General features: G+C 45.5%; 1 protein-coding gene across 3 annotated transcripts in view; it reads right to left on the reverse strand.

Annotated features, from left to right (window-relative positions):
- NDUFAF2 (NADH:ubiquinone oxidoreductase complex assembly factor 2) overlaps positions 1-25,686 on the reverse strand; it is a 121,251-nt gene that overhangs the window by 37,212 nt on the left and 58,353 nt on the right. For 2 of the 3 annotated variants that reach the window (XM_073584275.1, XM_073584276.1), the window contains exon 2: positions 3,197-3,286. The exons of the other annotated variant lie outside the window; for it this stretch is intronic. In XM_073584275.1, the coding sequence (XP_073440376.1) occupies positions 3,197-3,286 (90 nt within the window). The remainder of the gene's footprint in view (positions 1-3,196; positions 3,287-25,686) is intronic. 3 annotated transcript variants of the gene reach the window in all.

A 25,686-nucleotide genomic window follows, 5' to 3' on the forward strand; every position in this document is an offset into this window, starting at 1 on the left:
TGGGGAGCTGCTATTATTTATACCTTCCATTCAAGAGTCTCAAACAAGGATGCATAAAGACATGTCTAGGAAGGATCACCTCGGTTCATATGGACATCAAGAAGTAGCGTCGACTGCGAAAGACGAACCCTCGAAGTAAGAATGGAGAGCCGCTACAAAAGAGAAGATCCTACTCTGGCAGACATTGCCTAGCCATGCATTACATGGTTGCTAGGTCATTTGATTGGCGGGTTGCAATTCAACGTTACTTTTGTGGTTGGCCCACAGCCTAGCGTAGACACTGGGATCAATTGGCCCACAGCCTATCGTAGACACTGGGATCAGTTGGCCCACAGTCTAGCGTAGACACCGGGATCAATTGGCCTACAGCCTAGCGTAGACTCCGGGATCAATTGGCCCACAGCCTAGCGTAGACACCGTGATCAGTCGGCCCACAGCCTAGCGTAGACACCGTGATCAGTTGGCCCACAATCTAGCGCAAATGCCGCGATCAGTCCGACAACAGTCTAGCATAGACACAGCGGTCAGTCAGCCCACAGTATAGCGTAGACGCCGCGATCAGACGGCCCACAGTATAGTGTGGATGCGATTAGTTGGACCACGGCCTAGTGTATATGCCAGAATCAGTCAGACCACAGCCTAGCGTAGACACCGCGATCAGACAGCCCACAGTCTAGTGTAGATGTCGCAATCAGTCCACCTACAGTATAGCGTGGATGCAGCAATCAGTTGGCCCACAGTCTAGCGTGGATGCAGCGATCAGTTGGCCCACAGTCTAGCGTGGATGCAGCGATCAGTTGGCCCACAGTCTAGCGTGGATGCAGCGATCAGTTGGCCCACAGTCTAGCGTGGATGCAGCGATCAGTTGGCCCACAGTCTAGCGTGGATGCAGCGATCAGTTGGCCCACAGTCTAGCGTGGATGCAGCGATCAGTTGGCCCACAGTCTAGCGTGGATGCAGCGATCAGTTGGCCCACAGTCTAGCGTGGATGCAGCGATCAGTTGGCCCACAGTCTAGCGTGGATGCAGCGATCAGTTGGCCCACAGTCTAGCGTGGATGCAGCGATCAGTTGGCCCACAGTCTAGCGTGGATGCAGCGATCAGTTGGCCCACAGTCTAGCGTGGATGCAGCGATCAGTTGGCCCACAGTCTAGCGTGGATGCAGCGATCAGTTGGCCCACAGTCTAGCGTGGATGCAGCGATCAGTTGGCCCACAGTCTAGCGTGGATGCAGCGATCAGTTGGCCCACAGTCTAGCGTGGATGCAGCGATCAGTTGGCCCACAGTCTAGCGTGGATGCAGCGATCAGTTGGCCCACAGTCTAGCGTGGATGCAGCGATCAGTTGGCCCACAGTCTAGCGTGGATGCAGCGATCAGTTGGCCCACAGTCTAGCGTGGATGCAGCGATCAGTTGGCCCACAGTCTAGCGTGGATGCAGCGATCAGTTGGCCCACAGTCTAGCGTGGATGCAGCGATCAGTTGGCCCACAGTCTAGCGTGGATGCAGCGATCAGTTGGCCCACAGTCTAGCGTGGATGCAGCGATCAGTTGGCCCACAGTCTAGCGTGGATGCAGCGATCAGTTGGCCCACAGTCTAGCGTGGATGCAGCGATCAGTTGGCCCACAGTCTAGCGTGGATGCAGCGATCAGTTGGCCCACAGTCTAGCGTGGATGCAGCGATCAGTTGGCCCACAGTCTAGCGTGGATGCAGCGATCAGTTGGCCCACAGTCTAGCGTGGATGCAGCGATCAGTTGGCCCACAGTCTAGCGTGGATGCAGCGATCAGTTGGCCCACAGTCTAGCGTGGATGCAGCGATCAGTTGGCCCACAGTCTAGCGTGGATGCAGCGATCAGTTGGCCCACAGTCTAGCGTGGATGCAGCGATCAGTTGGCCCACAGTCTAGCGTGGATGCAGCGATCAGTTGGCCCACAGTCTAGCGTGGATGCAGCGATCAGTTGGCCCACAGTCTAGCGTGGATGCAGCGATCAGTTGGCCCACAGTCTAGCGTGGATGCAGCGATCAGTTGGCCCACAGTCTAGCGTGGATGCAGCGATCAGTTGGCCCACAGTCTAGCGTGGATGCAGCGATCAGTTGGCCCACAGTCTAGCGTGGATGCAGCGATCAGTTGGCCCACAGTCTAGCGTGGATGCAGCGATCAGTTGGCCCACAGTCTAGCGTGGATGCAGCGATCAGTTGGCCCACAGTCTAGCGTGGATGCAGCGATCAGTTGGCCCACAGTCTAGCGTGGATGCAGCGATCAGTTGGCCCACAGTCTAGCGTGGATGCAGCGATCAGTTGGCCCACAGTCTAGCGTGGATGCAGCGATCAGTTGGCCCACAGTCTAGCGTGGATGCAGCGATCAGTTGGCCCACAGTCTAGCGTGGATGCAGCGATCAGTTGGCCCACAGTCTAGCGTGGATGCAGCGATCAGTTGGCCCACAGTCTAGCGTGGATGCAGCGATCAGTCATACCCAGGATAGTGTGGATGCAGCGATCAGTCGGCCCACAGTCTAGCGTGGATGCAGCAATCAGTCATACCCAGGATAGTGTGGATGCAGCGATCAGTCGGCCCACAGTCTAGCGTGGATGCAGCGATCAGTCGGCCCACAGTCTAGCGTGGATGCAGCGATCAGTCATACCCAGGATAGTGTGGATGCAGCGATCAGTCGGCCCACAGTCTAGCGTGGATGCAGCGATCAGTCGGCCCACAGTCTAGCGTGGATGCAGCGATCAGTTGGCCCACAGTCTAGCGTGGATGCAGCAATCAGTTGGCCCACAGTCTAGAGTGGATGCAGCGATCAGTCATACCCAGGATAGTGTGGATGCAGCGATCAGTCATACCCAGGATAGTGTGGATGCAGCGATCAGTCGGCCCACTGTCTAGCGTGGATGCAGCGATCAGTCAGCCCCAGAATAGTGTGGATGCAGCGATCAGTCGGCCCACAGTCTAGTGTAGATGTCGCAATCAGTTGGCCCACTGTCTAGTGTAGATGTAGCAATCAGTTGGCCCCAGGATAGTGTGGATGCAGCGATCAGTCGGCCCCAAGATAGTGAAGACGACACGTTTGATCGGCCCACAGACTTATGTAAACTCTCTATATAAACAAAATGTGCTGCTGTCACTAAAGCATTGGAAATTATAGATTACTATTCACTAATAATGTGCATCTACCAGATTGAAACAAAAACCTCAAATACCTTCCCACTCTGTAGGAATATGTCCAGTCTCATATAGGTACTCTTCTTTCTGCACAGGATCCACCATCCTTCTAGCTCTAATTGCTTGGCCTAAAAGCAAGACACAGAATAAGTCTTGGATTTAAATCATGCCAAGAACTATATATTCAATCATACATATATTTATTTAATGAATAGTCAATAAAGGTCAGTAAAGTAACAGATCCACACTACAAACTGCAATTTAATCCATGAAATACACCAAGGCTTCGTTCTATAAGCGGTTTATTTTTACTTAAGGCCACAATCCTTGAGAAATCCAGAAAGTGATTTAAACAAAAGATCATTGTAACTACATGGAAAATATATGATGGAGTCTTCAGCTGCACTTTTACTCATATTCTAAAATCGGACCCGAAACAAAACCCAGTAGGATCCATACCACGTGTTACCCAAACCCGGTCCTCACGGCCGCCAACACATCATGCTTTCAGGATTCCCTTACTATTGCACAGGTGAGCCTGTGACAGTTTCTGATGCCCTAATAATGATTCCATCTCCTGTGTAATGATAAGGAAACCCTGAAAACAAAGTGTTGGTGGCCATGAGAACTGGAGTTTGGAAAGAGGAACATGGTAACGAAAATGTGAAAAATATATTTTCTACCAACTCAAAGTTTGCAGGGCACGGCTCATAACATCAGGTAAAGGCTGTACTAAATCAATAATGTTCTAACAGTAGACATTATCGGGTAGATACAGGACTGATGACATCCTAGAAAATATAACACGTCACAAGAGTCACGTTTGTTCCAACCTCAAAATTCCTTAAAAGGGGTCGTCCGATCTTAAGTTACGGAGTCTCCAGTCACTCTGTGTGACTGCAGACTTGAGAATCTTCACGTTGCGCTTGGAGGATTCTTTAGTGCAGGGGGCGGGCAGTCATGTAACTGAAAGTATGCGATTTGAGTATTTCCAGTCACATTCCAACTAGACTGTATCCAGCCTCGCTCAATACACTTGCACTGAGTAAAGATGTGACCATCTGGTCGGGTTGTGACCAGGGCTGTGGAGTCGGAGTCGAGGAGTCAGAGTTGGAGTCATTTTGGTGGAGTCGGAGTCAGAGGTTTGGCTTACCGACTCCACAGCCCTGGTATGAGGTCGTGCAGTCGGTCATGGAAATTGAGGAGTCAGAGTTGGAGTCATAGGCTTGGCTTACCGACTCCACAGCCCTGGTTGTGACAGCATGTATGCAAATCACTAACTTATATTCACGCGCCTGCAGTGGAGAATCCTCACAGCGTACAGTAGGCGTGATGTGAGGATTCACAAGTCTGAAGTCAGATAGAGTGACTGCAGACTGTTAGCTCAAGACCAGACAACCCCTAAGGTGGGAATCTAGTCTTATATATTCATTGAGGGAAAGGATATAAATGTTAGTTCTCCAGCTGAGAATTTTTTCTCTTTAAAAGTGTTGAAAACAAAAATTAAATGGTTGTTCTCATGTTTGAACTTCAGGAGCGCACCACTCCGTTGCCTCTTAGCTACCCGTTTGTCGAGGGTAGTGTGCTTCTGAAAACTGAAAGTTCAGACCACTAGCATAGCTGCACCCTGGCCTAAACTGTGAACGCTCTGATGTTCTTAATAGAGGCATCTATGCTTCTGCAGCTTCGGTGGGGTGCAGATGCGCCAAAGTTTGACGGCTCCTGTGCTCCAATGACCCAGCTAGAACAAAATCAGCCCTAGTAAAAAAAAAAAGCTGGTAAGCTCAGTGCATGCTCAGCCACAAAAGTGGCCGGTAACCTGGACCACGAGCATGAAAGAATAACTTCTTGAGAAGAGAGAGGATTTTTAATAACAAGTATGCAGATCTCTAACTTTTTCTAGTGGGTCGTCAGACAAGTAAAGATGATGTGTGGACCTCACCACACAGACAAAGGTGACATCAGGGCTTCACCCTCTGTAATGGAAGGCCATACTAAAGTTAAATAGCGCTCTCAATTTTTCTTTTTTTTTTGTCTTCTGATGTCTCCAGAACCCAATAAAACATTACAATAAAGTTTGAAATGAGTCACTTATGTTCCTGAAGTAAATATTGCTGCAGCGTTGAGGCGTCCCAGTCTGACAACCCTGAAGCGTAGCGCACACTGGAAAGAACAAGGTTCCCAAAAGTGGACGAAAAATAAAAGTAAAAAAAACAAAACCTAAGATGATCGTAACTCTTCTAGTGCTGCACAAAACCCTCGAAATTTCCTCTTTGAAAGGGATTAGATGTTAAGAAGACAAGATGGCTTTGCTGTATAATATTTACAATGAAAATTGCATTGCAAATTAGCATGGCTTTGAACAAGAAAGAATAACGGGCGCCCTTAAGGATTTAATATTCTCAAATGGATTAGAAAGAAATAAATTATCTGTCAGCAAAGGTCACATGAAGGAAAGCGGAAGATCAAAGCCGCGAAGACTTCTTACTGTCAGGCGGCTAGGCAGTAAGGCCCAGAGCCGTTGCCATTACGAGGGGCAATGGTTTACTGACTGCCCGAGACCGGAGCAGATACTACAGCCCCTCAACATGTAAAAGGTCATTCCAGTTATTAACTATGACAATCCCCGGGGGAGTTAAGGACTATAGAATATGTGTGTGTATATATGTGTGTCTTTATATAATGTGTTTGTGTTGTGTGTATCATGTGTGTGTATAATATATGTATGTATAATGTATGTCTGTATATGTGTTTGTGTGTATCGTGTGGTGTGTGTGTATAATGTGTGTATATATATATATATATATATATATATATATATATATATATATATATATATATATATGTGGTGTGTGTGTGTATGTATAATGTATGTCTGTATATAATGTGTTTGTGTGTATTTATATATATTATATATATATATATATATATATATATATATATATATATATATATATACACACACACACACACACACACACACACACAAACATTAAATACATATACACATATACTATACATACATGTACATGTATACAATTGTGTGAAAAAGTGTTTGCCCCCTTCCTGATTTCCTGTTCTTTTTCACATTTTTATCACACTTAAAGGTCTCAGGTTACCAAGCAGATTTAAATAATAGACAAAGATAACACAAATAAAAGGTGAAGGTCTTTATTATTAAGCGAAAAAGAAATCCAAACTTACAGGGCCCTGTGTAAAAAAGTGATTGCCCCATCCCACCTTCCATAAAATATAAATTAACAATAGTTTATCACATCTTTGGGAAGCCGATTTGAAATTCCCTAGCCACACGCAGGCCTGATTACTGCCACACCTGTTCTCAATCAAGAAATCACTTAAATAAGATCTGCCTGACCCTGTGAAGTAGACCAAAAGATCCTCAAAAGCTAGACATGACGCTATCTAAAGAAATTCTGGAACAAATGAGAAACAAAGTAATTCCGATCTATTAGTCTGGAACAAATTTGTTTGGTGATTTGAAACTTTTGTGTGAAAATCATGCAAAAGCATAGGAAACCAGAAAGGGGGCAAACACTTTTTCTCACACAACTGTATATACACACACACATAAAATATAGACACACATATATAATGTACACACACAAATTACAGTATATATACAGTTTAATCTAGAAGTTTACATACACTATATAAAAAGACACATCTGCATGTTTTTCTCAATATCTGACATGAAATCAGAATAAATCTTTCCTGTTTTAGGTCAATTAGGATTACCATAATTATTAATATTTGCCAAATGCCAGAATAATAAGAGATGGACTGTTTTAAAGCATTTTTATTACTTATTGCAAAGTCAAAAGTTTACATACACTAAGATTACTGTGCCTTTAAACAATTCTGGACTGCCCATATGACGATGTCATGTGTTTGGAAGCTTCTGTTAACACTGTTACCAAAGTTTTGTCCCTCAGACAATTTTGAGTGTTCCTGATAGATTTTTTTCATGCTGATTTCAGATTTTTACTATCACGTAAGGTTTTTGAGAAATAATACTAAACATTATAATATTCTGTTATAATTCAAAAAACTGATATAAGAACTTTTACTGAAACAGTATATTCTGAATTTTCCACTGAAAATAACATAAATCGCTGATCTACACATATGCAAGCACTTATTATGCGAATTCTGCGCAGGCGCAGTGAATCATTCGGCTGACCGTGTACGGAGCATGCCACATCTCCTGGGCAGAGGAGGAATCAAAAGACAATACTGACATACTTAGAGCATGGCTGAATGGATGACGACCTTCAATGCCGTTCTCTGTCCCAATGATATGGAGAGAGCAGAGAGATCATGTAGCAGATTATCTTCTGCCTTACAAATGTAACAGGATATTCAGCAAAGAACAAGAAATCAATAGAATATCCTAATCTTCCTTCAGCCATAAGACCAGTGCCACACGATCAAAGTCCTCGTGTTCCAAAGCCGCCCAAAGTATGGACAATGGAGGACGACGAAGATGAACCAAGGTCAGTGGAAAATGAAACTGCTGCAGACCCAGACTTTGAGTGACTTGGTCAGAGATTTGAAATTGTGAGAGGCAGGCAGAATTATTGGGCTCAAGGCTACATGAACGTTATCTATTACCAGGAACAAGAGTTTCTGTTTTTCACAGTTGTCAAGAATACCTTAATCAATTTTTCAACCATGTCGACAGTTTAACCTTTTGCAACGTCTTGGGGTTGTTTGGTGCTCTTGGATGCGAACATGACCCGAAGGAATGGCGACTGTTCACTGACTCGTCAGTTTTAAGTCTGAAGGCTGTTTTACTACACAACGGAAATATCTATCCTTCTATACCAATTGGACATGCAGTACATATGAAAGAAACATATGAGAATATGGAGTTACTGTTGATCCATATCAATAGAAATTATAACTGGAACATATGTGGTGATCTAAAAGTTGTTGCACTTCTTCTTGGACTGCTGCTGCTTGGATATACCAAGTATTGCTGTTTTATTTGTTAGTGCACGAGAAATGCACTATTTCAGAAAGGACTGGCCACTCAGCGAAAACATGGTTGCTGGACAGAAGAATGTTAAACATAATCCTCTTGTTGAGCCAGCAAAGATATTTCTCCCTCCATTGGATATTAAACTTGGGCTTATGAAGAATTTTGTCAAAGCAATGAACAAAGAATCGGAAGCCTTTTCTTGCGACAGAAATTTCCAAGAATAAATGATGTAAAGATTAAAGAAGGTATTTTTATTGGCCCACAGATCAGAGAAATAATGAATGACAGTAGCTTTGATGGTCTTTTGCAAGGTGCTGAACAAGTGGCATGGAGAGCCTTTAAAGGGAATCTGTCACCCCTTTTTTGAGATATCATATAATGATATCATTCAATTGTGTGTCACATAAGGATTTACTTTTGCTTCCCCCTGACCCCGCACCTTTCATGCATAAATACCTTTTTTATATCGGTTCAGATGTATGTAAACTGCCGCAGAATAAGCCCCGCCCATTGGACCGGACCGCGGCAGTTTACATAAATAACCGATATAAAAAAGTTATTTATGCATGAAAGGTGCGGGGTCAGGGGGAAGCAAAAGTACTAAGAGAATCCTTATGTGACACACAATTGAATGATATCATTATGTGATATCTCAAAAAAGGGGTGACAGATTCCCTTTAAAGATGTGACCTTCAACTTCCTTAGCAACAGCAGGGCACCGAATTTTGAACAACTCGTGGACCACATGCTCACGGCATATCATTTGATTAAATGCAATAAGTCACTAAAAATGCATTTTGTACATTCTTACTTTTTTCCAGCCAATCTTAGTGCCATTAGTGATGAACACCGTGAAAGATTTCACCAAGACATTGCACTGATGGAGAAAAGGTACCAGGGAAAGTGGAGTACGTCAATGCTGGCTGACTATTGCTGGAATCTTATTCGAGAAATATCTGACACGGATTATTATGCATTTATATAGCGCCATTTATTCCATGGCGCTTTACATGTGAAAAGGGGAAATATAGACAGGTACAATAAACATATGTAAGACAAGGGACATACAAGTACATAAGGAGAGGGGACCCTGCCGGCGAGGGCTCACAGTCTACAGGGATGGGTGAGGATACAGTAGGAGAGAGTGGAGCAGGTTGTGCGGTGTTCAGTAGACCGAGGATCATTGCAGGCTTTAGGCTTGTCGGAACAGCTGGGTCTTCAGGTTCTTCTTGAAGGTTTCTGTTCATGGTGAGAGTCTGATGTGTTGCGGCAGAGAGTTTCAGAGTATGGGGGAAGCATGGGAGAAGTCTTGTATGCGGTTGTGGGAAGAAGAGATAAGGGGGAGTAGAGGAGATCTTTAGATGATCGAAGGTTGCGTGCGGGTAGGTACCTAGAGACCATGTCACAGATGGAGGAGACAGGTTGTGGATGGCTTTGTATGTCATGGTTAGGGTTTTGAATTGGAGGCTCTGGGCAATAGGAAGCCAGTGAAGGGCCTGGCATAGGGGGGGGGTTTGGGAATAGCGGAGAGACAGGTGGATTAGCCGGGCAGCAGAGTGTAGGATGGACTGGAGCAGAGCCAGAGTGGAGGCCAGAGAGTAGGAGGTTGCAGTAGTCGAGGCGGGAGATGATAAGAGCATGCACTAGTGTTTTTGTGGTTTCGTGGTGGAGGAATGAGCGGATCCGGGAAATATTTTTGAGGCGGCAGGAGGAGGCGAGGGCTTGGATATGTGGTTTGAAAGAGAGCGCAGAGTCGAGGATCATCCCAAGGCACCGAGCGTGCGGGACTGGGGAAAGAGAGCAGCCATTATAATAGAGCAGGATTATAAACGAAAGTAGTCTGCAAAACACTTTTGAACAATTGCTTTTGCTACTGACATCGATACACATGTATGTAGTGTTTTGGACGTCATAATGTAGACTATAAACTGTTGTTTCTTAAAAACCTTATGTGATACAGGCTTTTGGAGCACATATTCGTGTTCAGCATATCAAAATCTATAAGATAAATTAAAATTTTCTCGGGACAAGAACTTCCCTGAAATTTGTTCCGCAGTGTAATTAGAGACACAAATGTGGATGTACTTTAATGCACACCTAAAACACACTGCTTCTTTGTGTAGAGTCATGGGAAAGTCTAAAGAAATCAGCCAAAATATCAGGAAGAGAATTGTGGATTTGCACAAGTCTGGCTCATCCTTGGGGACAATTTCAAGATACCTGAAGGTGCCTCGTTCATCTGTACAAACAATTATACGCAAGTATAAACAAGATGGGAATGTTAAGCCATCATACTCCTCAGGAAGGAGACGGGTTCTGTGTCTCAGAGATGAACGTGCTTTGGTCCGACATGTGCATATCAACCCAAATAATTAAAAAAGCAGCATGGGGGAACCCCTCTATTCTTGATAGCCAGCCTTGCTGAAGCTGACAGCAGAGGGTTGTGCCCCCAGCTGTGAGTTTTACCTGGCTGGTTATCAAAAATACAGGGGAACCCACAACGCCTTTAAAAAAAATTATTTATTTACAGCACAGGTGCCACTTCAACTGCTCCTGCTCACTGTTATTAGCAGCAGCAGACGTAGGCTGATGGTAGCTGTAGTCCCATCAGCCGACACCAGTGACCGGAGGTAAACTTTATAGCTCGGATCACAGCTGCAGGCTCACGCTGTCATATGACAGCATGGGAACTGCGGCTGTGTGACCGGCGGTGATGATTTAACCGCTGATCAGAAGCAGTGTTTGGCGCGCTGTCATGCACATGTGTTTGGGGGGGCCGAACCGAACAGTATCACGGACTTCCTGGTGAAGTCAGTGTTCGGTGTCCCTGCCCGAACAGTAGGTGTCGGTACGGACGCTGAACTTTACTGTTCGGGTTCACCCATATCTAGCAGTAATCACAATAGAGATAAATTATGAAATTAACCAGCACAGAAGTTTGGATCTATTTTTTTTGTTCTTGTCCCCAGAAACAGCGCCACTCTTGTCCATGAACTGAGTGTGGCATTGAAGCTCGGCAATTTTCATTTTAGTCCAATAGAAAAAAAAGACAGTTTACAGTATAAAACTATATATATTTTTGATTGCACTTTTTACAATTATATTTCTGCTTCCGCTTTAATATCTGCACAATTCATATGCAGATGCTGTATAAGCGAGGCCAGCCTCCCCCATAGCCCTGTAACAGCCGATGTGAGGCCACATCACACAGTACGAATACATGAGGTGTGAGCTATGAGAAGTGGCGGATGGAACAGATTCTTGGAGCCAATTATAATATATTAAGGTCTTCATTGGCTGCGGAGACAGGGCTGCTGACAATTGAAATAATGAAGTAAGAATCATCACTGCGTTACATGTAGGCCGCTCATTTACACAGATTAGTCAACAACAATCCTCGGCTTCAAATGTTCGCTTCAAATGAGATTAGAAAGTTGTGATATGAGATGTTTGTGTGTTTGCTCCGTCCCCTGTGAGTAATTAAAGGAATCTTTATTTCATTAAAGAAGGCAACTTACTAGAAAATGACTTCAGAGCAGGCGATGAGCTGCGATCCGGGTGCCTGGAATGGCTGTGGTCACATCTGCAAAGCAGTTTATCCATTTTTTATGTTTTTCTCTTTGGATCATTTCAAATATGAATCAATATAGGAATAAAGCCTAGAGCCTGTGAAGCCCCGACTGTGGACACTACAACTCCCAGCATGTCCTCACAGTACAATGCTAGGAAAAAAACAGCGATAGTCAGGAAAGACAAAAACCTAGAGACCGAACAGGAAAAGAGACTAAATAATCATCAAGAACATCTGATGTTTCCTTTATAATGTGCAGTATTCTGAGCTTTTACACTGGTGCATTAGTGTCAGGCAGGGGCAGGACGAGCTTCACGGTGCCCATGGTAGTAGGCACTGTAGGATCAGCTCACCATTACTGTGGCCCCATTAGACGACCAGTCAACGAGTGCTTATACAGTGGGTACGGAAAGTATTCAGACCTCTACATTTTTCACTCTTTGTTTCATTGCAGCCATTTGGTAAATTCAATAAAGTTCATTTTCTTCTCATTACTGTACACTCTGCACCCCATCTTGACTGAAAAAAACCAAAACAGAAATGTAGTAATTTTTGAAAATTTATCAAAAAAGAAAAACTGAAATATCACATGGTCTTAAGTATTCAGACCCTTTGCTCAGTATTGAGTAAAAGCACCTCCTCTGCCATTCTTCCTTGCTGATCCTCTCCAGTTCCGTCAGGTTGGATGGTGAACGTTGGTGGACAGCCATTTTCAGGTCTCTCCAGAGATGCACAATTGGGTTTAGGTCAGGGCTCTGGCTGGGCCAGTCAAGAATGGTCACAGAGTTGTTGTGAAGCCACTCCTTTGTTATTTTAGCTGTGTGCTTAGGGTCATTGTCTTGTTGGAAGGTGAACCTTCAGCCAAGTCTGAGGTTCAGAGCACTCTGGAAGAGGTTTTCATCCAGGATACCTCTGTACTTGGCCGCATTCATATTTCCTTCAATTGCAACCAGTCGTCCTGTCCCTGCAGCTGAAAAACACCCCATTGCATGATGCTGCCACCACCATGTTTCACTGTAGGGATTGTATTGGGCAGGTGATGAGCAGTGGCTGGTTTTCTCCACACATAGCGCTTAGAATTATCACCAAAAAGTTCTATCTTCATCTCATCAGACCAGAGAATCTTATTTCTCATAGTCTGAGAGTCCTTGATGTGATTTTAGCAAACTCTATGCGGGCTTTCATATGTCTTGCACTGAGGAGAGGCTTCTGTCGGGCCACTCTGCCATAAAGACCAGAATGGAGGAGGGCTGCAAAGATAGTTGACTTTATGGAACTTTCTCCCATCTCCCTACTGCATCTGTGGAGCTCAGCCACAGTGATCTTGGGGTTCTTCTTTACCTCTCTCACCAAGGCTCTTCTCCCACAATTGCAGAGTTTGGCTGGACGGCCAAGTCTAGGAAGACTTCTGGTGGTCCCAAACTTCTTCCATTTAAGGATTATGGAGGCCACTGTGGTCTTAGGAACCTTGAGTACTGCAGAAATTATTTTGTAACCTTGGCCAGATCTGTGCCTTGCCACAATTCTGTCTCTGAGCTCCTTGGCCAGTTCCTTTGACCTCATGATTCCCATTTGGTCTGACATGCACTGTGAGGTCTTATACAGACAGGTGTGTGCCTTTACAAATCAAGTCCTATCAGCTGGACTCCATTGAAGGAGTAGAACCATCTCGCGGATTATCGCAAGGAAATGGACAGCATGTGACTTAAATATGAGTGTCTGAGCAAAGGGTCTGAATACTTATGAGCATGTGATGTTTTTCTTTTTATATTAAATTTGCAAAAATGTCTAAATTTCTGTTTTCTTTCAGTCAAGATGGGGTGCAGAGAGTACATTAAAGAGAAAAAAAATGAACTTTTTTGAATTTACCGAATGGGTGCAATGAAAAAGAGTGAAAAATTTAAAGGGGGCTGAATTCCGTACCCACTGTATAATACAACATATACAAGGTCAATTCACCAAAGAACACTATAAACACAGAGCGATCACTAATGCATTGAGTGTCATGCTATCGGCAGCACATTGCTTGTTTACACAGAACAATATGCTGCCGAGAATTTTTTTTTTATGCTTGTTCATTGGGAAATTACCAGCCAATTTAGAAGGGCTGACAGTCAGGAATGTGTGCTCCTATGAACGGTTGTTCACAGATTGTCTCAGCAAAATGGGCCATTAGTCCCCAAAGTTTAGCAAGACAGATGCTGTTTAACAGATAATGATCCAATCATCCCCTTAAGGCACTGTGACATCCTCGTATTTAGTGCAATCTCTTTTTGCCACACATGATTTCTCGAGAAACCAAATGGCTGTAATTAAAACGAGTTTCCACTATATAACCTAGAATAAAACCAAAATGAATAAATACCCTAGAGTAAGTAAATAGTAATAATACATGCAGATAACATGGGGTTGATCAGAAAAGCGTAAAACCCATCCCACTACCACAAGGTGACCCAATCAGGATGGTCCTATTTTAAAGAAAAACCTCTCTCGAGTGGGTACACCGTGTCGCGGTGGGATGGCGTATACGCTTTATCATAATAGTGTCACCTAAGTCCCTATGTTCCTTACATGTACTATTAACTTACTGCAGGGTATTTATTCATTTTGTTTTTATTCTAGGTTAATGGTCAAAGTGTGAATGTGCACCTCCCCATTCTTTGGAGCCGATGCCGGCCTCGGGGACAGTGAGTACCTGCCCTGCTTTTTATTTTACATGCATAAAAGCATTTGGGGACCACTTTTGTTAAAGTGGAAAACCCCTATTACTTGTAGTACCATCATTCACAAGACACCACAAACGTCATGGTGGCCACACACAAATGCTTTGCAATAGGTCTTTGGTAGGGAAGTACGGTACTCATGTTGTTGGCAGGTCCCATCATACTTCTATAAAAGCATGCAATAAAGACAAAAAGCCAGCCACATATGTTACTGCAGAACATGTAAATCACTGTAGGAATGAACATTAAAAACAAATCTGTCAACAAAATCAACCCTTCCTCTCTATACATGTAGGTCTTTGAAATGTAAATCCATGCACACCTTTATATCTTCTATCTGTTGCTGCATTCCAGAGTAATTAACCAGTTTATTTATATGCCAATGAGGCATAAGTGCTTTGAGCGTGACAAATCACTTAAGAAGTCAGTGCCTCCAAAACTTGTTTCCCCGCCCAGCACCAGCCTCTTTGGCTTGATTGATAGCTCACAGTCTGAGGTTAGGCACTAGGCAAGGAAATCCGATAGCCATCTATCATTCAAGTTAAAAAGGTTGGTGCTGGGTGGGAACAACCTGAAGAGGCAGCGGCTCCTTAAATGCTTTGTTATGCTGATAACACTTAACTCATTTGCATTTTTAAGAAAATATCAATTATTAAGGAATGCAGCAACAGAAAGAAGATGTAAAAGGTGTTGATAGCTTTACATCTCAAAGACCTGCAAGCCCATATATACAGTTTGGAGAGGTTGATCATACTGATAGATTCTCTTTAACTGTGCTGATAAATTAGTATATCTGGAAATAGAGTAATCTGGAAGATAAACTATCAGTTCTGCCTCATGGTTACTGGGGAAACTTATATTTTTGCCATCATTTTTCTGGGGCAGAGAAGAAACAGCTTGTAGCTCCAGACTATATTAGCGTCATTATATCACTAAATACACTGCTGAATAATTTACAATTTATTTGCACACATTAATATTAACATTCATTTCATTTTCTTCCTTATGTTGCACAAAATACAAAAAAAATATATTTTTTTAATTAACTAAACAAACTATATTTTTCTAAAACTCTAAAAATTCTTTTAATGAAATAACCAGGAGTGATCTAGGACTGAGAACCTATTTAATATTTTTTTACCATACAGATGTATCAAAACTGAACTTGACATTAAGCATATCACATGCCATTAGAAACGTTAACTCGATCTGGGAGTAATGAAGTGGATAAAAAGATAGAGCGGAAGGGATAGGAGGGGGATGCAGCTGCAGTTTCTAGTTTCAGTGGCATCACTGCAGAAGAGGAGTAGCAGGGAAGATGCGTCTGACTAGTTCGGCGCCCACATCACAGCTCAGGGTAGGACATGTAAGTAACTGTTTTATGTGGTCTGGAATATGATGGTAAAGAATTAAAAATGATGTCTTATCCCTGAAAAAAATACTCCAAAACAGCTGGTGCTAGCTGCCCATGGGGCTCTGCACAATGGGAATCAGACTCCGCAGCAGCGACTGTTCTGGATTACAGTAGGTTGCAGTGGGCCACTGTCTCTGCTCCGCATCCCCTATTGGCTTCTATGCAGGCATAACCGAGAAGTGAGCTTTAGGTCCTATGCATGGTGAAAAGTGGCAGAAAAGGATGTTCCTGCACCTATAGTGCTGCCAGAAACCTACACCTTTCTCACCAAGCAGTCACCTGTGCTCAATGAGAAAGCCGTCAGCTGACACGTTGGCCGCTGGCTTTTCAGGGAGAACACTGATTGGCAGTCCGAAAAATGGACATGTCCATTCGACATCTGTCCCGACGATCAGACACCCTGCAAACATTTATACATTAGACAGTCAACCAAACCTGTCGATATCAGCGCATTCAGCCAACATTAGTCTGTGTATGGGGTCCTTAAGACATACAACGATCTAATGTTGATAGGTCATTGATATCCAAGTCCTGGACAACCCTTTTACAGTATATTACATTACTATTCGTGATGAGTGAATGTGCTCGATAAGGTGTTATCTGAGCATGCTCGGGTGCTAACTGAGTGTCTTTGGCGTTGTCAAATAATACGTTCGAGTCCCCGCGCCTCCATGTCTCGCGGCTGTTCAACAGTCACAACACAAGTTTTGATTTACTAGCAAACAGGCCGTCCCTGTATGTGTTGCGGCTGTCAAACAGCCACGAGACGTGCAGGAGCGGGGACTCGAACGTAGTATTAGAGCACGCCGGAGACACTCAACACCCAAGCATGCTGAGATAACACCTCACCCGAGCACGTTTGCTCATCGCTAATCACTATGTAAGATTTAAAAATAATAATAATTAACGGCATACCATCTGAAAAATACAGATAAGTATAGTAAATGATCCTCTGACATCGTACCATATAGACAAGAGGGAGAACAAAATTGAAATATAAAAAAAAAAAATAAAATAAATTCTGCCCTTATGTCGAATCACTGTATGAAATTACGGAGTACCGGGGACGACAAAATCTCCATGATGTACACGGCGCAGATGTCACTTCTGCAATTATTTCATCTTACACTAAGGAGTACAATAGGAAAAGCCCGGCGCCGTTTTGTTAGCGGGAATAGCGGGATTTGCCAGTGTAAATAATATACAATTTGCACTTTTGAAATTACAATCCTGGAGCTGCAGAATTTGTAGCTTGAGCACCAGAAGAAAAGAAAATAACGTACTTTGTAGTTTTATTAGGGGAACATATTGTGCGAGGAAGGGAAGAAACAGTCTCGCTGAAATGGGCAAAGGAAAAATGACAGCTAATGCATGAGCGGCGAATCCACGATGAGAGTAAAGATGCAGCTGCGGAGAGCATCAATTAATTACCATAACCCGATGCGACAGCAGCGCCGGCATCTACCGGGCTCATTTCAATAGGTGACTTCTCAATGTCTCCTTCTCCCACCCAAGTTACAGGGATAAAAAAAAAAAGGAAATGACAAAGTATCTGATACAACCCGTGAAGCAAATGCGCATTAGACGTGTTGAGAGTGTTTTCCCTAACGAAGGATCGAAACTCGTCCTAAAGCGGAGCCGAGCTGTTAGTGTCAACAAAATTACATTAATTAGCCGGAAAAAGATATACATATGATCCGTTCTAGTGTTACCACTGACACATTGACTAAATGAACTGGTGCTTGAAACAATGTGATGTATGTGTGAAGCTCTCAGAAAATCGCGCATCATCCAGAAAAGACGACGGTGCTGAGAGCAAACCGAGGAGGTGTTCGTAAAAAATGTAGCATTAGTCCAGCTGCCATGTCGGTAGCTGCTGGACCACAACCCTTCAGACCTCCTCCTGTCCGCCGGCATCCCCAATGCTTCTTCTTCAGGCACAGTGCAAAGTCAGCGTTGCAGCATGATGCCGTGTCGGGCCTACCGGGTGTGGGAGTAACAGTGGCTCATCGGCGCAGGAGCTACGTGAAGCCAATGACCATGGAAGTGCCAAACAGTGAAGAGGAGCGACCGCAGTCGGATTGGGCAGGCGTGGGATTTCCTGATGGCACAGGGACACAGTGACAATGTGGGAGGAGAAAGATAGGAAAATGAAGCGAGGAGGCAGCATTATCTTCTGGGCAGTATCCGCCTGGAAGAACTCATTTACATAAAGCTTTCCACAACAAGGCCTCATCCATGATGCATACTAGTATGACTTTTTTCAGCAGTCTATAATAACCTGTATCCCAATATTAATAAGTCAGATCGCTCAAATGTGGTGACAGATTCCCTTTAAATGGAATCTGTCAGCAGGTTTTTTCTATGTGATCGGAGGACAGCATGATGCAGGGGCCTGAGACACTGACTTGAGCAATATGGGACTTATAAGGCTGTGTGCTGTTGTTTCAATACGATGAAAGATTTATCAGCAGGAGATTATCACTGTCAGACTAGCTGTTCTTGTGCATTCTGGTGCAACCACACCCCCAGCACTGATTAACAGCTTACTGTCAAGATATAATGTACACAGAAAGCTGCTAATTAGGGGTATGGGCAGGGGCAGCTTTCTGCTACATCTGACAACACTGATTGGGTTACAACTGCTGCAGCCAGTAACCTAAGTAACACATCACTGTAATCAGGGTCTCTACATCAGGCTGCTCTTAGATGAGGTGGCAAAAACCTGATGACAGATTCCCTTTAACCAATTTCTGAATTTGGGCATAATAGTACGCCCATGTCAGAATCCCTCCCTTTGATGTAGGCTCCGGAGCTGAGTCCACATCTTTCCCGGCACATGTCAGCTGTTTTGAACAGCTGACATGTGCCTCTAACAGCCACAGGTGGAATCGCGATCCACCTGCGGCTGTTAACCTGTTAAATGCTGCTGTCAATCTCTGACAGCATTCAACTCGTGCTTCCGGTAAGCGCACTGGGAATCTACGGGTGCTGTCATGGACTCCGAAAAATACCATTAACCGATGAGTAACTAAGACTTTATTCGGTCGTCCATGACAGCACCACCTGAGAGAATTAGAGAGAGTAATAACTACTTTAGGGAGGGACTACAGCCTGCAGAACCCTGACACCAAAGGAGAGGTCTGAGGAAGCACCCAAGTCTAGCCTATAATGACTATAGAAGGTGCTCGGAGAGGACCAAGTAGCCGCCTTACATATCTCGTCAATGGAGACTTCTGATCTTTCGGCCCATGAGGTCGCCATGGCTCTGGTGGAATGCGCCCTCGGCTTCCCAGGTACCGATCTGCCTTTTAAGGGGTATGCAAGTGAAGCAGCCTCTCTAATCCACCTGGCTAGTGTGTTTTTTGATGCTCTAAGGCCTTTCCTAGCGCCTTGATGGGAGACAAATAGGGCATTATCTTTCTTCCAGGGATCGGTAACGGCCAGATATTCTATGAGGCATCTCCTAACATCTAGGGTGTGTAGTTTCATTTCCTTCTCGTTAGCTGGATTAGGGAGGAAGGATGGGAGGACTATCTCCTGTGTCCTATGAAAACTAGAAACTACCTTAGGTAAGTATGCCGGATCCGGCCTAAGTATTACCCTATCGTCCCTGAACTGCATATAAGGAGGATGCCTAGATCATGCCTGGATGTCGCTTAGGGTACTATCACACTTAGCGATGTACCAGCGATCCCGACCAGCGATATGACGCTGTCAGGATCGCTGGTACATCACTAAGTGGTCGCTAGTGAGCTGCCACACAGGCAGATCTCACTAGCGACATCGCTGGGGACGGGGGTCGCTACTTACCTGTCACACCAGGCGATCCTGCGTCCTCCCGCCCGGCTCCACGCGTCGCTCGTCGTCACAGCAGGAAGCGCCGCAGGAAGCAGACGACGAGAAACAGTCCAGCCTGTTCTCGCGCGATCAGCGATAACCAGCGGGGGAGCGGGTTGTAGGTAAGTATCACACACAGCGATATCGCTAGCAATATCGCTATAACGTCACAAGTTATAGCGATATTGCTAGCGATATCGCTTAGTGTGACAGGCCCTTTACTCTACGAGCTGACGTCAGAGCTACCAGGAAGGCTACTTTGAGGGATAGGTTTTTTATTGAAGCTGATGAAATAGGTTCAAATGGGGCTTCCGTCATAGCCGTGAGCACTAGATTCAAGTCCCATGGCATGAACCTATCCTTCACTACCGGTCTGGATCTACCTGCTGCCTTAGTGAACCTACTGTCCCAGTAATTACCCGCGATGTCGCAGCAAAAAATGGCCCCCAAGGCTGATACTTGTACCTTAAGGGTACTGGTGGAAAGCCCCATGTCCAGACCTTTCTGTAGAAATTCTAAGATTTGAATTATAGGTGCTGACTCCCCAGCGACTATTCTCGAGTTCTGAAGGAATCTTTTCCAGATTCTAACGTAAATTGTGGTTGTAATGATTTTTCTACTTTTAAGCAGGGTGTTAATCAGGTCTGGGGAGAAACCTTTATCTTTTAGTAGTGACCGTTCAAAATCCACGCCGTCAGATGTAGGCCAGCCACCTGAGGATGGTAAACTGGGCCCTGGGATAGGAGATCTGGGATGTCCGGAAGCACCCAAGGATCGGACACAGACATGGCCCTGAGGCATGAGAACCATGCCCTCCTGGGCCAAAACGGAGCGATCACTATAATCCTCGCCCTGTCTTTCCCGATTTTCCTCATCACCAGGTGTAGTAGAGATAGGGGAGGGAAGGCGTAGGCCAGCCTGAAGTCCCACTTTATCAGAAAAGCGTCTACTGCAAGAGGGTCTTCTCTGGGATTTAGAGAGCAGAATTGTCTCACTTTCCTGTTTTCCTTGGTGGCGAAGAGATCTACCTCTGTTTGCCCCCACTTTTGTACAATCAGGTCGAAGATGGAGGGTTTTTTTTTTAGGGACCATTCCCCTTGTTTTAGCAGATTGCGGCTTAAGAAATCTGCTGTGGCGTTTTCTTTTCCTTTTATATGTAGAGCTGATAGAAAATGCTGCTCTGCTAGTTGGAACAAGCGCTCTGCTACAGTCATCAGGGGTCTGGAACGAGTCCCGCCTTGGTGATTGATATACGCCACGGTGACCTGATTGTCGGAGAACACTTGCACGTGATGACACTGTAGATACACAAGGAGCTCTTTAGCTGCCTGCTCCACCGCTGTCAACTCTTTTAGGTTAGACGACATTTCTACCTGATGATGCTCCCATTGGCCCTGGACTAAAATCTCACCCATATGAGCCCCCAGCCGGAAGGGCTTGCGTCTGTGGTGACTATGCGGGTTATGTTATACTCCCAGGGCACCCCTCTGGATAAGTTATTCCTCTCTAACCACCACTCTAGGGACTCTCTCGTGTTCCGGGACAAAGTTAGCTGGCCCTCCAGGTAACCCCCAAGGATTCTTTGATGTAATAACACCTCGCCCTGTAATTTCCTTGTGTGAAACTGGGCCCACCGGACCGCGGGGATACAGGACGAGAGAGAGCCCAGAAGGGACATGGCTATTCTGAGGGACATGGTGGGGTTATTGGAAGCATTCAGGACCTGATAGTGTAGACAAACTAACTTCTCAGGAGGCAGACGGCATTCCTGCTTCTCAGAATCTAAGATTAGGCCTAAGAATTGCTGGCCTGGTAAAGGGACGTCTATAAGAAGGATTCGGCAGACTGGGGAATTTCTTTTTATCATCCCCGGCTTTTTCTAAAAGTTCGTCCAGCACGGGACCGAATAGATATTCCCCCTCACACGGAATGGAACAGAGACGGGACCTGGATATCTCCTGGCCAACATTTCAACCAGAGAGCCCTTCGAGCTGCATTTGATAATCGTGCGGTCCTGGCTGCCATCCTTGCCGAATCCGCCGAAGCATTAGCTAAAAAGGCAGCAGCGTTTTGAATGATCGGCAGGGTCTTCCGGATGGATGCTCTCGAGGCTCCGTCTTTCAGCTGAGAATCCAGTTGATCCAGCCAGACCATCAGGGATCTGGCTGTGCATGTGGCGTATACCGCTGGTCTTAGAGCGCCAGCTGACATCTCCCATGTTCCTTTTAGAAATTAATCCGCTTTTTTATCTAACAGATCTTTTAGGGAGGCCATGTCGTCAAACGGTATGGAGGATTTTTTGGATGCCTTGGCTACTGATGCGACGAGCTTAGGGGCCTTGTCCCATCTGCTTACCACTGGGTCATCAAAGGGGTACCGCCGCTTAAAGGCCGGTGGTAAGGTGCCCCTCTTTTCAGGCCTTTTCCATTCTCTGTCTATCAGGCCCTGGACTTTGTTATTTAGTGGGAAGGCCCTGCGCTTCCTTGGATCTAGACCACCGAACATCATATCCTGTGCAGAGAGTTCTGATTTCGTGTCCGCTACCCCCATGGTGGACATTACTGCTTTGACTAGCCTATCCATTTAGTCTAGGGGGAAGCAGAAACGGCTAGAGTCTTCCTCCGAAGAAGATTAAGAGGAGGCAGGGGACTCTGAGGAGTCATCGTCCTTCCTATGGGCGACCGAGGACTCTGAACCCGAAAAACTAGCCTCTCTTCTCCTAGAAGATTCCCCTTGTGATAGGGCTTTCATCTCGGTCCTGATTATTTCCCTCAGGCTTGTGGTGAAGTCATGCTCTTCCGCTACCTGTGTAAACGGGGGAGAGTGTAAGGGCCTGTCAATCTAGCCATGGACTATCGTTCCCTTTTAAACCCTACCGTCTGTCGCACGCATGGCTGACACAACTTTTTAGGGTGTGCATCTGGCAAGGGGCAACTACAGAGGGCACACTCCCTGTGCTTCTGTTTACCCGAACTTTTCTTCCCCTGCGAAAAAACATAAGGGAACACTGCATCAGGGTACTTTCACGGAGATCTCTTACCCATGCAGTTGAAGCAGGTACCGGATCATGGAGGGAGGCAGGGGGATCCTTCAGCCTGAAGGAACTTCTGCAGCTCTGCCCGCTCGTTCGTCCTTGCTTCTTCTGCTGGCCACTTGTATGACGCTTCACCGAGGCCTGCTTCTGCGGGTGCTCCTGCACCTCATCCTGCTGGTCTATGGGGGCATCCGTCGTATCCATTGCTGCAATGGGCCCTCGGAAGCACCCCAGCAGCATCCCAGCCTGCCTTATATTACCTCCCGATATCCGGGTCTGTAGGGTTCTGGCCAGGGCACCTCCCACCTGGGACCCTCCTGCGATTCCCCCGCCCCGCGCTCCGGCCCCCCCCTCCCCCCGGCCGCTACACACGACCCCGGACAGCCGCGCTCCTGCGGTGCATACAGAAAGCTGGCCGGCACCCGACTTCCGGTTTCAGCGTTCCCGGCCCCGCCCCCTCCACCGTGTCACTTCCGTCGCCCAAACTGAGACCGCGGGAGCGCGCGACAGGGAGCCGACACGGCGCCCCCGGCTAGGTATGCCTCCAGGCCCCCGTGCGCCGACCTGCGCCGCTGACCGGGCGCTAATGCAGGACGGGGCTGAAAAATGAAGACTGGACCCCAGGGAGGGGGACGCACCAGGAAGGGCCCAGGAAATACATACCACTGGTGCTGGCACTCTGGAGACGGCTGTCCTTCGGAACCCTTGCTCCACCTGCTCCGCACACTGCCGTGGAGACGTACCCGGCCCCACCGTGGTGCTTCCAGGGACCCCGCACTGACCGAGGTAGGAGATCCCCCCGCTACCTGGGTTGGTCAGCCGGCCTGGGAATTTCCTTGACGATCCATGACGGATGATCTGTAGGAAGTCCTGTCCTCTAGGAACAGGAAACCAACTGATGCGAGGGAGAGGTGCCGCCCTTTTGTATCTGTAGGTTTCCTGTTCCTGAAGGTTGGATCCCCTCTCACAGGTGGTGCTGTCATGGACGACCGAATAAAAAAAAGAATTAACCTGACCAGTAAACTGCGTAGTGAGAAAAAAAAAAAAAAATAATTAGAAACGCCAGAATTATGTTTTTTTGGTTGCCGCTACACTGAATTGGCATTTGTTTTGTTTTTTAACCAAAGTTTTGATTTTTTTTTACCATTTAAATAAAAAAAGCACCTAGACATATTTGGAATCTACAAACTTGTAATGACCTGGAGAATGGCAGGTCAGTTTGAGCATTTGGTGAACATGACAAAACAAAAATCCAAAAAACTGTTGTGGAATTGTACTTTTTTTTGCAATTTCACAGCACTTGGAATTTTTTTCCCGTTTTCGAGTACACGACATGGTAAATCAATGGTGTCGTTCAAACGTACAACTCGTCCCCCAAAAAACATGCCTTCACAGGGCCATATTGCCGGAAAAATAAAAAAAGTTATGGCTCTGGGAAGAAGGGGAACACGAAACAAACGCAAAAATTAAAAAGGGCTGCGGCGTGAAGGAGTTAATAGTCGATTTCTCAGTTAGTTCACACATTACTGTAATAAAAAAAGCTCCTGTGTAACTTCTACTGTTAAAGGGGTGGTCCGAAAGTGAATTTCTTCCTGAATCCCTGTCTCTTTAGTGCCATAATCTAAACAATTTTCTAATAAACTTGCATCAAAAGTACAATAAGGGATACTCAAATGAGTCATCATTAGGGGACTCTGCACTCTCTCTGAAACAGTGCCTCATACTGACCCTTGTTTCAGGGGCAGGACTAATCAGTGGGCGTTGTGTGCCATCACAGCACGCGCTCTGGTGTTGGCTCAGATCAGCAGTGATGAGCCAGCAACAGAATGGTGACACCAAAAGTGGTGTCACTGTTCTCTGCACGCCGAGTATTGTGACAACGCTCTGCTGCCGACTCCTCGCTGCTGTTCTGAGCCGACAACAGAGCGCGAGCTTCGATTGTGCACATCACAAACAGAGAGCGGAGATTAGCCCAGCCTCTGAAACAAAGGTCATTTCAGGGAGGGGAGAGGCCTCTACCCACTTGTAACGCATAGGTGCGCATTCACACTGTGGATATTTAACAAGCAGAAACTACGACAAAAAGAAAGCAAATACCCTGTAGTAAGTGAATATATAACAATAGGGTACTTAGTGAACATTGTATTGATAAAAGAAATGTACAGTTGTGGCCAAAAGTATTGACACCCCTGCAATTCTGACAGATAATACTAAGTTTCTTCCTGAAAATTATTGCAAACACAAATTCTTTGGTATTATTATCTTCATTTAATTTGTCTTAAATGAAAAAACACAAAAAGAATTGTCCTAAAGCCAAATTGAATATAATTCCACACCAAACATAAAAAAGAAGGTGGACAAAAGTATTGGCACTGTTCGAAAAATCATGTGATGCTTCTCTAATTTGTGTAATTAACTGCACCTGTAACTTACCTGTGGCACCTAACAGGTGTTGACAATAACTAAATCACACTTGCAGCCAGTTGACATGGATTAAAGTTGACTCAACCTCTGTCCTGTGTCCTTGTGTGTACCACATTGAGCATGGAGAAAAGAAAGAAGACCAAAGAACTGTCTGAGGACTTGAGAAACCAAATTGTGAGGAAGCATGAGCAATCTCAAGGCTACAAGTCCATCTCCAAAGACCTGAATGTTCCTGTGTCTATCGTGCGCAGTGTCATCAAGAAGCTTAAAGCCCATGGCACTGTGGCTAACCTCCCTAGATGTGGACGGAAAAGAAATATTGAGAAGAGATTTCAACGCAAGATTGTGCGGATGTTGGATAAAGAACCTCCACTAACATCCAAACAAGTTCAAGCTGCCCTGCAGTCCGAGGGTACAACAGTGTCAACCCGTACTATCCGTCGGCGTCTGAATGAATAGGGACTATATGGTAGGAGACCCAGGAAGACCCCACTTCTTACCCCGAAACATAAAAAAACCA

Source organism: Dendrobates tinctorius, unplaced genomic scaffold (assembly GCF_039654945.1).
Source record: "Dendrobates tinctorius isolate UK_male_01 unplaced genomic scaffold, ASM3965494v1 ptg000083l, whole genome shotgun sequence".
Lineage (NCBI taxonomy): Eukaryota > Metazoa > Chordata > Amphibia > Anura > Dendrobatidae > Dendrobates > Dendrobates tinctorius.